Raw genomic sequence first — 16,085 nt, forward strand, 5'->3', positions numbered from 1 at the left:
CAGGTGCAGTAGGGGGCAGAAACTTGTGCTTTTATTTGGTCTTCTCTAAAACCCCTGGAGATACAAGCAGACCTTCTGAAACCATATTCATGGAGATTTTGAGAGTAGGGCTTAGAGGACAATAGGATTTAGAACAAGTGCGTGGAGTAAATACTGATGGATTGTTTGTCACTAACAGGGCTTTATTCAGCACATATTGTCATAAGAGGTTTTAATATTAGACCTAAGCTTTAGTGTGGGAATGGGGAACTTTTTTTAGGTCAGGGCTACTGACCCACAGTAAAATCAGTTGGGCTCCACATAAAAGTGAGAAGAAAAATAAAAAAACAAACGAAGCCAACATAAAAAACAAAACAACAAAACAAAAACAAAACAGTGACCCCACACTGAAACATCCTCACTACCCATGGGCAGGGAAGTTCATAAGGGCGGGGTAAGATTCAGCGTTTCCCCCAGACCAGATTAATTTTTCTGGGGTATGGGTTAGACCAAAAATGGGTGGTTCAGGTTTCAGTGTGCAGGAGAGAGCTGCCACAGAGCAGGTGTAGGTCTGGGTGGGAGGGAGGCTGCAGGAGTACAGTGGAGGCAGGGGGGCTGGGTTGGAATGGATTGGATGGGGGATTTGGGCTATGGGGGGAGTGCTTACCTCTGTATGCCACCACCATTCTCCCCAGCCCCCAGCTGGGAGAATGGCAGTGGAGAGATGCACTTCTTGAGAAGCTTTTCTGTCCCCCACACAATTCACAGGCACTGTTCTGTCCCATGGCTCTAATTGGATAGAATTGCAGCCAGTCAGAGTTTGGCAGAGGAAAAGCCTCACTGAGGTTCCCAGAGCCACTTCTTGTCCCTGCAGACCAGAACCCCTGGGCCAGATCTGGCCTCAAGTTGCCTGACTCAAGCCCCTGAGGCTCAGGATGTCACACCCCATATCCTGCCGTGTGCTGGATGCTGGAGAAGGGAACCCTGAGCCTTGGGGGCTGGATCCAAGAAAGCCACAGATCAGATCTGTATCATGGACCTGGAGTCCCCTGTCCCTACTTTAGTGGTTAAAGATGGCTTGACAGGATTTCTTCACCATCATTCAGCTAGTTTTGATCATCTTTAATGTTTTAATTTAATTCTTCAGGTCATTTTTGCTTTACTTAATTACATTACTATCCCTCTAGTAAACTGTATATTTATATTTTATTATGTTAGGTTTCAGTGGCTTTGATAAGTCTGTTTGAAACAATACTGCTGGGTTATCTGAGCTACAAGGTAAGTCCTCTTGGTTATATGCTTTGGAATCAATTCTTCATTTGATACTTTTCTCTGAATGTTAAGGGGAGTTTACACATGCTAATTGACCAGAGATGAGATCCATTTACTGTTTGCAGATGATATTAAAGATATAACTGATTATCTTAAATTACCTGTGACTAATTGGTCAAGAAAAATGTTACTCATAATTGTACTGAAGTGCATGATTTATTCATGGTTTATGAAGTTTACAGTGGGCTTGAATCAAAGCCCATGAAGTCATTGACAGTCTTTCCATTGACTTCAGTGGGTTTTAATCAGGTCAATGTTTAGTTAAGAAAAAATATAGAGGACTGAACTCTCATAAGTATCATTGCACCAAACATGTGAAAGCAGGAAGAGGCATGAGAATGCTCAGTTAGCGTAAGTTGGCTTGTCTCTGCCAAATTTGGGACTCGTTCAGTTTATGCCGGCTGGGGATCTGACAAGTAGCATTTTGTAGATTTGTAGTAACCAGATTGTAAATTTACCAATATAGGGCAATAATTTGGGATCAAATTTAAGTCATATTTTTGCTGAAGATGTGCTTTCTACATCGTCCAACAAGTTCCCAGTCTTTTAGCAAATGGTCCTGATTCAGCAGTTCTCTCTGGTCCCAGAGTGGTCTGAGGGACCACTGGTTTTGTGATTGCCTCTACTTTATTACACATCAGAAGAATGGGCATGTTAAGTGTTAAATTTTAGTTAATTAATTTAAATTTTCACATTCTTTTTTTTGGAAAGATTACTTTCTCTACTTCCTGCCCTGAACCACTGGGATTAAAAATGTTCAGTCTAGCCTCTAAATAAGGCAAGAAGCAATGGCCTTATTTTTAAGATAGGGCAGTTTAGGTTGGGCATTAGAAAAACCCTCTTAATTGTCAGGTTGGTTTACCTGTGGAATAAATTGTCCAGGGAGGTTAAATTGTCCAAGAGCCAGGTAGATGAACACTGTCAGAGATATTATAGATCGGGGTGGGCAATAATTTTTGATAGAGGGGTACTTCTAGAATTTGGTAAATAGTCAAGGGCGGCACTCTTCCTTGATATTAACGGAAGAGGTTTGGGGCCTGGGATTGAGGTTTGGTGCAGAGAAGAACTTGGGGTAAGGGATTGGGGTACAGGACAGGATGTGGGATCTCAGAAGGGGTATCAGAGCAGGATAGGGGTCTGACATGGATGAGGCATGCAGGAGGGAGTGCAGGGTCTGGGGGTGAATTCTGACGTGGCAGGAGTGCAGGAGCGGGTGAAGGGAATTGGTTTGTGACTGAGTGGAAGGGTAGGTGCAAGGTCTGAGAGGGAAGTTTGACTTGGAAGAGGGGAATATGAGGGGGTGCAGGAGCCGGGGTGCAGAGGATTTGTGTTACGTGGGTTAAGGGCACAGGAGGAGGGGCATTGGGTTGGGGCTGGGGAGAGAGGAAGACTGTGGCTGGGAGTCAGTTACCTGGGCAGCTTCTGGCCAGCAGCCCAGCAAGTTCCATAGCCAGGGTCTCTTCACATACCCCACAGCTAACCTTTCTGAGTGCCCCAGGGGGTAGGGGTGGGTGGGGGCAGGACAGTCAGGGAGCTGGCTGAGGCTCCCATGGACTGGATCTCGCCCACAGACTATTGTGCCTGGTCTTGGTCTAGATATTACTTAGTCCTTAAAACCATGAGTTCAGGGAACTAGAATGACAACCTCTCTAGGTGCCTTCCGTTCCTACTAATCTATGATTTATGTATGTCCAAAGTGCTTAGAGATCATTTGTGATGAAAACCAGTAAATGGGGACCTGGGCTCAGATCCACACACCTAATCTGGCTCCTAACTTCCATTGATATCAGTGAAGTTAGAAGGTTAAATACCTTTGTGGATCTGGGAACTTGGTACTTTGGAAAATCTCACTAAGCATCTTTGTTTAATTGTCTAAATACATTTGGAAATTTTCTCCTGTGGCATAGTAATGCTGAACAGAGCAATGACTGAAACCTTTGGAAATTTGTGATGAAACATATTGCAAGAGGCAGCTGAAGAAAGAAGTAAATGTTAAATCAAGAGAGGCCTAAATTTATGTCTGGGCTTACTGGGTATAATGCAAAACCAGAAAAGCTATACAGGATGGCATATTGTCTTAGACAGTCTTTTGTTGTTTCTCTAATGTATTAGGTGTAAAACTCAAATCAGGGAACAGGAAATCAGAAATCTTGAATTTCACTTAATTCTTCCACTGCCATCCTCTATCAGACCTTCTGCCTTAACGGCCTCTTTTTTGTTGGTACAGTCATATCTCTGTGGGTTTAGTTTTCAATAGATGGAGAACCCACAACTCTCTTTGACATCAGTAAAAGTTGCTGATGAACAATCTCTGGAAGTTTTTGGATCAAGGTTCAGTCGTCTGAAATTGGGCTCTCAGAAACTGAGGCATACACAAATGGAAGGCAATTTTGAGAATATGGTTCCATATCTATCTTGTACTTCATATTCTCACATTAAACTGGGGAGGGATCTTTGTAAAATTCTTTGAGATCCGCTGTGATTATATTTTTCCCATGTTTGTTAGAATTTCCTCACGGAATTTGCACTTTAACTTATATTGTGTGCTACTGTAGTGAATTGTATGAAGTTTGCATTTTCAGTTGTTAACATAAATTCATAACTTAAAACATAACAGTGATATAAATTTCACAAAACAAATTTGAAAGTTTAAATTACTGATTGTATGAAACAAGAGCATTTTGCATGGTTAGTCTATGAATCAATGGTATTTTATAATTAGTCACCATTAGAAATGCATGGTTGTTATACTTATTGGCAGAAATGTTTTTCAAAGACTAACATTTTTCATAAGTTTAAAAGTGGTTACTAAGTTGTTATATCAGCTAAAACCAGCTACTGTTGTTTATATTGTTATCTATTACAAATATAAGTCTTTAGGTGAAAAAAATAATACATTAAAAACCAGCTGGTGCCAACATTCAGTTTATGAAACAATGCCACTTGTTAGAGTAGTGCTGTTTAAGTAATATTTCTAAAGTTACTAGTCAGATTTCCAAGGGCTTTCAACTTGCATAATTTACATGTGTGAAAAAATTTTATAAGCCTCAGTATTCTGTTTAGCATTTTATCCCTACATATTCTGTGCACCAGTTTAAAGGAGTACACAAGTTGCAAGGTAATGATGAATCAGTCCCTTATAAAGGAGTCCTTTATGTCTCTGGAAAGTGGGTATAACTGTTTTGGTTGCAATTTATGTCCACTTCACATGTATAGTAAATTATTCTACATAGAATGGACATATTGGGTCAGATCAGCAGTCCATCTAGCCATGTATCCTTTCTTCCAACAATGGCCAATGCCAGATTCTTCAGGGGAAATGAATAGACAGAGGCAGTTATCATTTGGTCTATCCTTTTGTCTATGCCCCACTTAGAGCATGCAGACTCTGGGGTTGCATCCTTGACCATCTTGGCTAATAATTAGTAATGGTCTGTCCTCTATAACTCATCCAATTATTTTCGAGTCAGTAATAATTTTGGCTCTTACAACATTCCTCTGGCACCAAATTCCACATGGTGGAGGTCAATGGAAAGTCAGTCCCATAGAATCTTATAATGAGAAGTTGTACACTTCCTGAATTGTTTTTATATCAAACACCTCCCTGGAAGCTTACCATCCTGCTTGATATGTTAACTTTAAGCTGAGTCTCACACAATAATACAAATAGCAGCCCACAATAATATTGTCTACCAGACCCCAGACAAACTCTACATGGTAGGACACGAGCTTTGTTCCAACAGCCTGCAAGATTGAGAACAAGACAGTAGCAGGATCTGCCTGTCCAGAATCCTGAATAAAGAATGTCCTTTGTGTTTGCTACACATGTACCCTTTTCCCTCTCTTGTGATGTATACTATCAGTACAATGGAATCTCTTCCAGAGGATCATCCTTTGTTAGGAAGCATAAAGAAATATCCCCTCAACAGTAAAATAAGAAAAGATATGTTCTGAGTAGGAACATATGGTGGGTGAGATTATAATGAATTAAAAATTTGAAATTCAAATTTAATTTAGTTATTATTGTGCCTACGGTTTCATGCAAGTACAGCCTTTAATCATCTTCCTCCTATCACTTCTATTTACAGTTACCACACAGAACATTTAAACTATCCAACTGTAGTCTCATTCTTCTATCAAAATAAAATTCTTCTGGCACTATAGCAACAGTTTCTTGAGGAGATGAAGGTTGGGGGGGAGGAATAGGGGATTTCCCTTTAGCAGAATAAAGCTTTCATTCAGCATTCAGTAACTGAGTCAGATGATATAATAATGAGGATTAATTAATTTGTTGATGTAAATGTCAGATCATTTATGTCTACATTTTAATGTATACTACTGCATGGGAATGCTTACAATATTGACATAAGCTATTCCTCAGCATACATGCTTCAGTATTACACTAACTAATTAATATGAGCTTCATGGATTTTACCTTTTCAAGGAGTCACTAGGATCTGGGGTCACAAGAAGTTTTGGTTGTCCTAAATCCCACAACTAGGACCCACTGGGATTCACAGAATGCTATTCCCCAGCTCCCAAACTGGATAGGTGCTTAAGAACACCCTGCACCTAAATTTTTGGCATAAAAGTTCCCTAAGGCACCTTTGCTTCTGCCTCAGAATGTATGTAGTGCAGCCCATGTTAGGGATGCCGACACCCAAGCCCTAGAGCCACTCACAGACCAGGGGAAGATAGGTATTCCTCTGTCTAACTCAACTGCAAGGTCCAATCTGGTATGCCGGCTCAGACTTTGCCTCCTGAATTGGCCATCTGTTTGTGATCCTATACACAAAAGAAAGGGTGAGTGTGAGGATCGCCTACTTAACCTGTAGCCCAGCAGTCAGTGTTTACCTCTGGAATGTGGGAATTCCCTAGACCTATCTGTCTCTTTGCCTGAGAGGGAGAAGAGGTTACAATGGGGGTCTGCCAGCTCTCTGGTGATTGCCTTAGTCACTGAGGTATGGGGTATTCAGACATGGAGCTGCCTTCTGTGAAGCTGTTTCCCTGTGGATAAATTTAAAAAAAAAGTCATTGGGAGTAGGATTTCTGGAGCCTGGGTCACCTGCCTCCCAGTTGAGGCCTCTAAACACCAGGGTACAGAGTTAGTCTCATAGTTTCTTGTTCCTCTGTTCCATGTTTAATCCACAGTTCCGCAGTTTCAACATGAAAGTATCATTGGGCCAGATATTACTGGCTCTTCCACAGGGATAGTGGACTTCCAACATGGTGTTCTGAGGATAGCTCTGTGGGGAAAGTCTCTTGTAGCTTTCCTATGTTGCTATCTCCTAATTTAACTTCTCATGAACAGGTGTTGTATATTCCCATTTACCAAAGCTATTGCCTGTCTCCTCCCAACCAAAAGGAATATTCCTGCCATGTCTGCTGTCCTTTCTCAGGCAAGACTCCCAGTTACATCAATGGGAGCCCTACGACTGTGGGGACCACATGATTTGGCACTTTGTTTCAGCAGATTGTTGCATATTTGTACATTGCTTGGGATGAATGATTTCTACAGTGGATCTCAGTATACATCTGCTTCTGAAGTTTGGTGTGTTTTTGTTATTGTTTTAAAAAGGGGAACATCTGGGAGCAAGTTGTGAGAATACCCTTCCTCCTGGAAATAATCAACGCTGTTCCCTTTATCATTACAGTAAGTATCTTACTTAAGCGTGTGTGGCCATATCTTTGTGGGAGTGTGGGTCTGCTCCAACATACACTGAAGAGATTAGAAGTCGCTACTGACCTGTATAAGAAATGAGTAGGTCCTATTGGAGGGGACAATTTAGCAAACTGTGTTTTTATTCTTGAAAGACTGAAAAAAAAAAGTTACGCAGCTAGCAATACAATGCGCAAGCTAAGCCTGTTAGATGTAAAAGCAGAGAAAACATCTTACCGTGCAGGTTATCTGCAGAGTAAACTACCTATCTCAGACACATACTTTTGGGTATCATAGATATTATACAAAATGGTGTAATAGAATTGTAATTTTGCTTTTATCTGAGGTGCACACAGACTATATCATTAAGTACTGTTTTGGATATAGTTTCTAAGACAGAAAAGCTGCTGAGATGTATTTATATTTATTTCCCCTCCTCAGATTTTCTGGCCTTCACTAAGGAACCTATTTATTCCAGTATTTTTAAATTGCTGGCTTGCCAAACATGCTTTGGAGAACATGATTGTAAGTATAACCAAAAATACTGAGGCAAGGATAATCAGGATAACATTGTTTAAAATATATATATCTATATCTATATATATCCATTTTGAGTCTGTTTTCAGCAGCTCTGTTGCTTTCTGGTCAGGGAACTGCACTGAAAAAATTTATAATGGAATTATTCACTTTTACAAATCAATCATGAAAATGCTTGCATAGTTTGCTGTATCACAACTGCATATCAAATTTGTAAAATTTCAGAGTATTGGGCAGAGTATCTTCAGTTGGTGAAATCTGGTTCATCACTGACTTCCAAGCAGAGAAGTTCCCAGCATGGCTAATTCTTCTGTCATTCACATGTAGTCTCTGCACCAGGCACTTAAAGAGCTGCTATGCTCTAGTTGCACCTGCCTGGCATACAGAACCCTTTGGGCCAGCTGGTTAAATATAGGACAGATTCCAGGGTAATCAAAGACTCAGACACAGAGGTGAGGGAACCACAAACAATCCTTTGCACCACCCATTGTTCTTGGCAAATTTTAAGTGCATTTGGGCCATCGTGTCTTATTTACATTACAGACCTACTGTATAGGGTCAGCAGATGCATTTAAAAAAACATAGCCAATCTTCTTTTTCTATTAATATAGAATGATCTCCATAGAGCCATTCAGCGTACACAGAGTGCAATGTTTAACCAAGTTCTTATTTTAATATCCACATTGCTGTGTCTTATCTTCACCTGGTAAGTGGCGGATGCTTATTACTACATATTACATTTTCTCTTTTAAGCACATCATATTAAAATGGATATAGTACAAATAGTGTTTGTTAAGAGATAATGTTCCCTTTCGAGCTTTTAATTAACTGGAAGCCCTGAGGCACTGTTGGTGCAGTGGAGTTGGGTGAAAAGTGGCTAAAATTATTCTAATTCTTATGAAAATCATACTTTGTGCAAAAACATCAGTAGAAAGAGTAGGACCAGGCCTGCCAACACAGGGGAGCAAGGAAGGCAGTTATATAGGGGTCTGGTGGATTTAAGAGCCTATCAGTGTGATAAGACTGTGGGGAGCCCCAGTGCTGGGATCCACACAGCTGCAGGGCAGGAGGGGGTCTGAGAAGTTGAACCTGTGTGAGTGAGCAGGGAGAGGAGAACTGAGTTGGGAACGGAGGGGCACAGGACAGGAAGAGAAGGAGGGTCTGAGCTCTGGGGATAGAGCCCGGCACAGGATTCTGGGGAGTGAGGGCCAAGGGGGTAAAGGGACTATGCTGGGAAGGGAAAAGAGCCAAGGGAGGGGGCAGAGGTAGGCAGGGATGGCTGGGAGAAAGGAGCTGAGTGGGGAGGGGCACAGGAGCACTGTGGGGGGCAAAAGTGGGATGGGGGTAAGAGAGGGAAGGGGCTGAGCTGGGCACAGTTCCACTGAGGGGCAGAGCTGGGCTGGGGATGGCAGAGGAGACACCTACGCAGATGGGGGTGGGGTTGTGACTGACCAGTAGGGTCCTCATTGAGTGGTGCTTCGGGTTTCCCTGGGGTGGCTTGTGGCTCCATCTGAGGGTCTGGATAGTGCTGCCTGGGGGTCTGGGATTTTTGTTAGCAGGTCTGGAGAGGCCCCAGAGATATCTGATCTCAGAGGGAACATGATTTAAATACATTTCCCTCCCACCCACCTTTCCAGACAACGTGGGCCCTACAATGAGGCTATTAAAGGAAACAATCTGCAGCTAGAGTGGCACCTAGTAGGGCTTCTGTGTCCCTGTGCTGTGTTAAGACACTCTCCAATCCAGTCTTTGGTAGACTGGAGAGACCAGTCAGGGAAGGGTTCACACTTGGTAGTTTAGCTGCCCCAATGACTCAATATTCCCTTCAAAGGGAGCATAGAGAAACTGATAACATTTTAGCTCATGATTGGGACAGCAGCTGCATTTGAGAAGCACTGCTGACCAATAGCCTAGGACTGCTGCTACACTACCGCAATCTCTTCAGAGGGGCCATGGCAATGAGGCAATTCAAAGCCTCAAAATGAGGTGTTATGCATATTCAGCACCTCATTAGCATAATGGCAGCCGCTGGAACAAACTTCAGTTTTCAGATTGACAGTGAAGATGGGAGCAGCTTTGAAATAAGCTCCCCACTTCAACATTCCCTTACTCTGACAGAACTAGATCAGAGGAAAGGAATGTCAAAGTGGGGTGCTTATTTCTAAGCTGCCCCCATCTTCACTGTCAGTCTGAAAATTGAAGTTTGTTCATGTGGCTACCATTATGCTATGAAGTGCTGAATATGCATATCAGCACCTCATTATCCTGCTTCAAATTGCTTCATTACCATGGTCCCACCAATGGGATCATGGTAGTATGGCAGCAGCCTAGGTTACTGACTCCTGTCCAATAGTAGAGCTCCCTGGTTGTTAGTAAGTGGTAGAGAAGGGGAACTGAATGGAGAGCAACTATAGTCCTATCATTATTCACTTTGCTAACCAGAGTGCTTCTGGTGTCAGTGCGTTGATAAAGCTCTGTCTGTCATTCTGGAGACACTGATTTGATTTTCTTTGGCTTTATTTCTCCAACCTAATTCTTCTGCTAGCCACTCCTATATGAATTTCACCCTTAGGTCAGGATAAAGTAACATATGGCCTCTTTAGTTCTGCCCTTAATGTCTGTTCTTTAAACAGAAATACTTGAGCTCTGTAGTGGTTCAAACGATATTTATATTTTTACTCCCTTCACTTAAAGCTTCCTAATTGCATGAGGCCAGATCCTGCTGTCCTTCTCCAGCCAGAATTCCAATTCAAGTGAAAATTTCTCATTTAACTCCAATGGGATTCTTTGGCTGAGTAAAGATGGAACCTTCTGACCTACGGCGTTCACAGATTAGGTCGAACTTTGCTTAGAAAATCAATGTACATGAGCTATCAGTCTACACTACAAGATCTGTTCTACCTACATTAAGTGCGCCTAAGGTTGATTTTGATACTCCTTCTTTTCATGAGGAGTAATGCAAATTTGATCTTCCAGGGTCAGCTGCACAGTAGCGCATGCTTCATTATTGTGAAATTTGACATTCTTGGCCTTCGGAAGATATCCTACAGTGTGCCAGTGTGACCCTAATGTTGCTGCCACTTTCAGCTCTGCTGCTCTACAGGCATGCAGAAAATAGCCCAGAAAATTTGAATTTAATTTTCTATTTAGCCAGTGTGATGAACAGAGTAGGCAGTACACCTCAGCAGAACAGCCTACCAGCACATCTGTTCAGAATGCCCAGGGTCACAGATGACTTCCACCAGGGCACATGCAGGGAGATCTAGGGCCTTATTACTATATCGGGGATGAAGCTGTGCTGGCAGAACTATGAAGCAGCAAAAGAAACACAGAGATCTATGCCACAGTTTCACAGGGAATGGAGGAGTAAGGATACACCAGGGACATCCAGCCATGCTACATAAATCATAAAATCATAGGACTGGAAGAGACCTTAGGAGGTCATCAAATCCAACCCCATGTTCAAGCAGGACCAATCCCAACTAAATCATCTCAGTCAGGAATTTGTCAAGCCGGGATGTAAAAACATCTAGGGACGGAAATTCCAGCACCTCTCTTGGTAACCCATTCGTAAGTCCCTCAACCTCCCCTCTTAGCCCAATTCTCACATTTGTCTAAGTCACTCTGGACCCAGTCCCTACCCTCCAACATATCTACCTGTCCCCCTCACTTAGGGCTTGTCTACACTGCCACCTTCCTTCAAAGGAAGGATGGTAATTAGGGTGTTGGGAATTTACTAATGAAGTGCTGCCATGCATAGGCAGCACTTCATTAAGCAAATTCTAACCCCCCCCAGCAGCTTCTAAGTTTTAAAATTTGAAGTACCATCATGCATCTAGCCGAAGCTCACCTGCTGGTACTTTGAAGTACCAGGGCAACTCCGAAGTACCAGCAGGTGAGCCGTGGCTAGACGCATGCCGGTACTTCAAAGTTTAAAACTTTGAAGCTGCTGCAGGGGGGTGTGGGGGCGGGGAGAATTTGCTTTATGAAGTGCTGCCTATGCACGGCAGCACTTCATTAGTAAAGTCCCAACACCCTAATTACCATCCTTCCTTTGAAGGAAGGTGGTAGTGTAGACAAGCCAGGAACTTCCAGAGGGTACAATCCGTCCACTTGTCCAGGTCATTAATGAAGACAAGGATGTTGAACAAAACCATCCCTAGGACCAATCCTTCAGAGACTCTGCTTGATACCAATTGCCAATCAGATGTCCAACCATTGATCACAACCCATTGAGCCCAAAGATCTAACCAGCTGTCTGTCCACCTTACAGTCCATTTATCCAATCCATGCTTCTTTAACTTGCTGGCAAGAATAACATGAGAGGCTGTGTCAAAAGCTTTGCTAAAGCCCAGTTATATCACATCCATATCCACAGAGCCTGTTACTTCATCATAGAATGCAATCAGATTGCTCAGGGAGGATATGCCTTTGGTAAATCCATGCTGAGTTACTCCTGATCTCTTTTCTCTCTTTCAAGTGTTTCAAAATGGATTCCTTGTGGATCCTCTCTGTGATTTTTCCAGGGACTGAGGTGAGGCTGACAGAGCTGTAGTTCCCCAGATTTTCCTTTTTCACTTTTTTTTTAAAGATGGACACTACATTTCCTTTTTTCCAATCAGCCAGGACCTCCCTGGATGAGCAGGAGTTTTCAAAGATAATGGCCAATGGCTCTGCAATCACATAAGCCAGTTCTTTCAGCACCATCAGGTGCATTGGATCTGGACCCATGGATCTGTGTATGTCCAGCTTTTCTATGTAAAGTAGCTCAGGCAAGTGTATCAAAAGACACAGGAAGCAAAAATATGTTCTTTGTCATCACCACAAACATGCTGCTTCTATAAGCAGCTGGATGGGATTGTAGTGAGGAACCCAGCCACTGCACCCAAATTGTCCATGGATGCTTCCCAAGAGATAGCAGGCAGCCTCTTGCAACAGCAAGAAAGACGTGGTGGAGGAGGAAGAGGAGGAGGATGACAATGGTCAGCAGGTAGGTACAGCTGGTCTAATTGACAGCCCGGAACTCTTTTTAACTTTGGATCTCATCCCCTCCTCCCAGGATGTTTCACAGCTGGACCCTGGTGGCGGGGAGGGCACCTCTGGTGAGTTTTCATTTTAATCACGTTACACGTGGGTGAAGTCTAGGAGGTTTAGGTTGGATATTAAGAGAAGCTATTTCACTAGGAGAGTGGTGAAGCACTGGAATGGGTTATCTAGATAGGTGGTAGAATTTCCATTCCTCGATGGTTTTATGTCCTGGCTTGACAACATCCTGGCTGGGATTTAGTTAGGATTAATTCTGCTTTGGGCAGAGGCTGTATTTGATGACCTGCTGAGGTCACTTCCATCCCTATGATTTAAAGCAGTTGAGTGTGATCTGTGGAGGCACGGTTCCAACGCAGCCACCTTCCGTCCCACACCCCATACACACTGAACAAATTGTGACTGTGTCTGGGAACAGAGTGGGGATCCTGCCTGCACATCTCCGTAAAGCTCTCAGACAGGTACTGCTTAATGCTTTTCGGCTATGTCTACACGTGCCCCAAATTTCGAAATGGCCATGCAAATGGCCATTTCGAAGTTTACTAATGAAGCGCTGAAATGCATATTCAGTGCTTCATTAGCATGCGGGCGGCAGCCGCGCTTCGAAATTGACGCTCCTTGCTGCCGCGTGGCGCGTCCAGACGGGGCTCCTTTTCGAAAGGACGCCGCCTACTTCGAAGTCCCCTTATTCCCATGGGGGGACTTCGAAGTAGGCGGCGTCCTTTTGAAAAGGAGCCCCATCTGGACGTGCCGCGCGGCGGCGGCAAGGAGCGTCAATTTCGAAGCGCGGCTGCCGCCCGCATGCTAATGAAGCACTGAATATGCATTTCAGCTCTTCATTAGTAAACTTCGAAATGGCCATTTGCATGGCCATTTCGAAGTTTGGGGCACATGTAGACACGGCCTTCATGAGGTTTCTGGGGAGGCTCATGTCTTCCAGCCTCCATGATTGGAAACCTTTCCACGCCAAGCAAGCAGTAAGTAATTTGGTGCCATTGTACCACAGAGCAGTGCAACATACCAACCAGTCTTCTGTCCATGTTCAGTCAGCGGCCATTCCTTATCAATGTATTTCTTTTTTTTTTTTTTTTTGCCATTGCTTTCTAAGGAGCGAGGGAAGAGATAAGTGAATTATGGGAACTGGTTGACACACTCCTGCAACCACACGTGGCCCATTTTTGTCGTGTCAGACACTGGGGCTGCTGTGACACTACCATGGTCCCGTCAGGGGGGCCATGGTAATGAGGCAACTAGAAGCAAGCTAGTTAGGCACTGATATGTATATTCAGCACCTCACTAGCATAATGGCAGCCATGTGAACAAACTTCAGTTTTCAGATTGACAGTGAAGATGGGGGCAGCTTTGAAATAAGCACCCTGCTTTGACATTCTATTACTCCCACAGGACTAGATTGGGGTAAGAGAATGTCGAAGTGGGGCATTTATTTCAAAGCTGCCCCCATCTTCACTGTCAATCTGAAATTTAAAGTTTGTTTGCACGGCTGCCGTAATGCTAAGGAGATGCTGAATATGCATGTCAGCACCTCATCAGCTTGCTTTGAATTACCTCATTGCCATGTCCCATCTGACGGGACAAAGGTAGTGTAGCAGCAGCCTGGGAGTTTAACCCACAGTGGAAGAGGGCAGTGGGAACTGTGAGATAAGTACCCACAGGGCATTGCTGACAAAATTTGAACTGCCCACTCTAATGAGGATGCACTCATTGAACTTCATGTGCCAGTGTGGACATGCACGCTTGACTTCATAAGATTGTTTGCTAACCAGTCAACCTTAACTAATATGCCATAATCTCCTAGTCTAGATGTCCCTCCAGATAGCCCATTTTGCATCTTCAGCCACAGTTTGAAGTACAGTACAAAAGACTTTTGAGCAAATTCTGCTTTATTTTTTGTTGTTATTTTAATCCGATGTTTACTGAAGTGCTGGACAAAAGACAAAGTATGCATCTGCTTCCCTGTGAAACCAGCTTGTTCTGGAAATAAAGCAATTTCCTGAGAGTTTGTAGTGTCCTTGGTTGGCAGACATGTGAACTCCATTTAAAAGGGGATATTGTGTTTGGGTCCAGGCATCTTGCTAACTGACAATAAAGCATGGAGACAATGGTAAGTTGACCTACAGTAATTGTGTCTGGTTTCAACAGTTGCAGCTGCAGGCTCATTATAGATCATTATATGCTGACCTAGCACTGATCTCACTAAACAGAAAAATAAGCTAAATAGGAATGAAAAGCACCCAATAACAATTGCTAAATAAATGACTTTTCACTGTGTAGTACTGTATGTTGGCATCATTTGGCTAAAATCTGTCTTGTGTTAACCAGGACATTTCTTATGTTACTGAACAAAAAAAAAAGGTCATGTAGCGCTTTAAAGACCAACAAAATAATTTATTAGATGATGAGCTTTTGTGGGGCACACCCACTTCAGATCTGGACATAGTGCTGAAAATGAACTGTCATGACGGCTATATAACAGAGATAGGAGTTAAAAAATGAAAACTGACAAGTCAGCTGGGTTGTGGGGTGAAGTGTGTCAGACTTCCTCCTCCATAGGTTATTTCATCAGGAGGATGGTGAAGCACTGGAATGCATTACCTAGAGAGGTGGTGGAATCTACGTCCCTAGAGGTTTTTAAGTCCCTGCTTGACAAAGTCGTGCTTTAGGCAGGGGGTTGGACTCAATGGCTTCCTGAGGTCCCTTCCAGTCCTAGGATTCTATGATAGGAAATGACATAAGCACTTCTGAGTTTGAGGAACTCTGCACTTTTTTTTTTTGTGTGCATTGTCTGTCTGCTGCTGCTGCTCGTTCCTTCCTTTCCTGAGAACAATCTGCCTTCACATTCACAACCAATTCCTCTCTCTTAGTCAGAATCAAGTAAAAAATTACGATCTCCTATTTTTCTCCACATAATGACACAAGAAGTTGTGTCCAACACAATCCAATGACTTACTAGACATTGCGTCCACATCTACACGGGTGGCTTCTCCCAACAAAACTGGGCTTTTGTTGACAAATGCCGTGGAGTGTCCACATGGCCGGAGTGCTCCATTGGGAGTTTGCCGACAAAACCCAGCTGATCAGTCGCCAGTGTTATACCTCTCCCTGACCAGGTATGGTGCCTCTGCCAAGAGTATTCTGTCAACCAAGTGCCCATTTAGATGCTTCTGTTGACAGACGGGGTCCTCCATCACACTGGCCAGCTGGAGCTGAGAGATGCCCTCTCCACTGCAAGTGGAACTCTATGGTGAGTGCCTCCAGCTGCCTTAAAAGCAACAGGACTTCAGGAAGCCCCGTGCAGGAAGCTAGGGACATGGCTGCAGGCTGGGTGCATGTGCTCAGTGCCACAGACCAGCAGTCACTCCCTGGACTTCACAGCTGTGGCAGAGGCTGCCCGAGACTGGCGTGACCCCTCACAGGAGTCTGGGGAGGGCCCCCAGGATTCCTTTAAGGGAACCAGGAAGTGGGCCCCATCCTGGTTTGGCATGGAGGTCTGGCACTTGCTGGCCCTCTGGGCAGA

At 43.6% G+C, this 16,085-nt stretch overlaps 1 protein-coding gene across 2 annotated transcripts in view; it reads left to right on the forward strand.

Annotated features, from left to right (window-relative positions):
* Nucleotides 1-16,085, forward strand: part of KCNT2 (potassium sodium-activated channel subfamily T member 2) — a 353,293-nt gene that overhangs the window by 106,465 nt on the left and 230,743 nt on the right. For both annotated transcript variants that reach the window (XM_075002442.1, XM_075002444.1), the window contains 4 exons: nucleotides 1,198-1,257; nucleotides 6,890-6,964; nucleotides 7,412-7,495; nucleotides 8,119-8,213. In XM_075002442.1, coding sequence (XP_074858543.1) covers nucleotides 1,198-1,257; nucleotides 6,890-6,964; nucleotides 7,412-7,495; nucleotides 8,119-8,213 — 314 coding nt within the window. The remainder of the gene's footprint in view (nucleotides 1-1,197; nucleotides 1,258-6,889; nucleotides 6,965-7,411; nucleotides 7,496-8,118; nucleotides 8,214-16,085) is intronic.

The sequence above is a fragment of the Carettochelys insculpta genome, chromosome 9, assembly GCF_033958435.1.
Source record: "Carettochelys insculpta isolate YL-2023 chromosome 9, ASM3395843v1, whole genome shotgun sequence".
Lineage (NCBI taxonomy): Eukaryota > Metazoa > Chordata > Testudines > Carettochelyidae > Carettochelys > Carettochelys insculpta.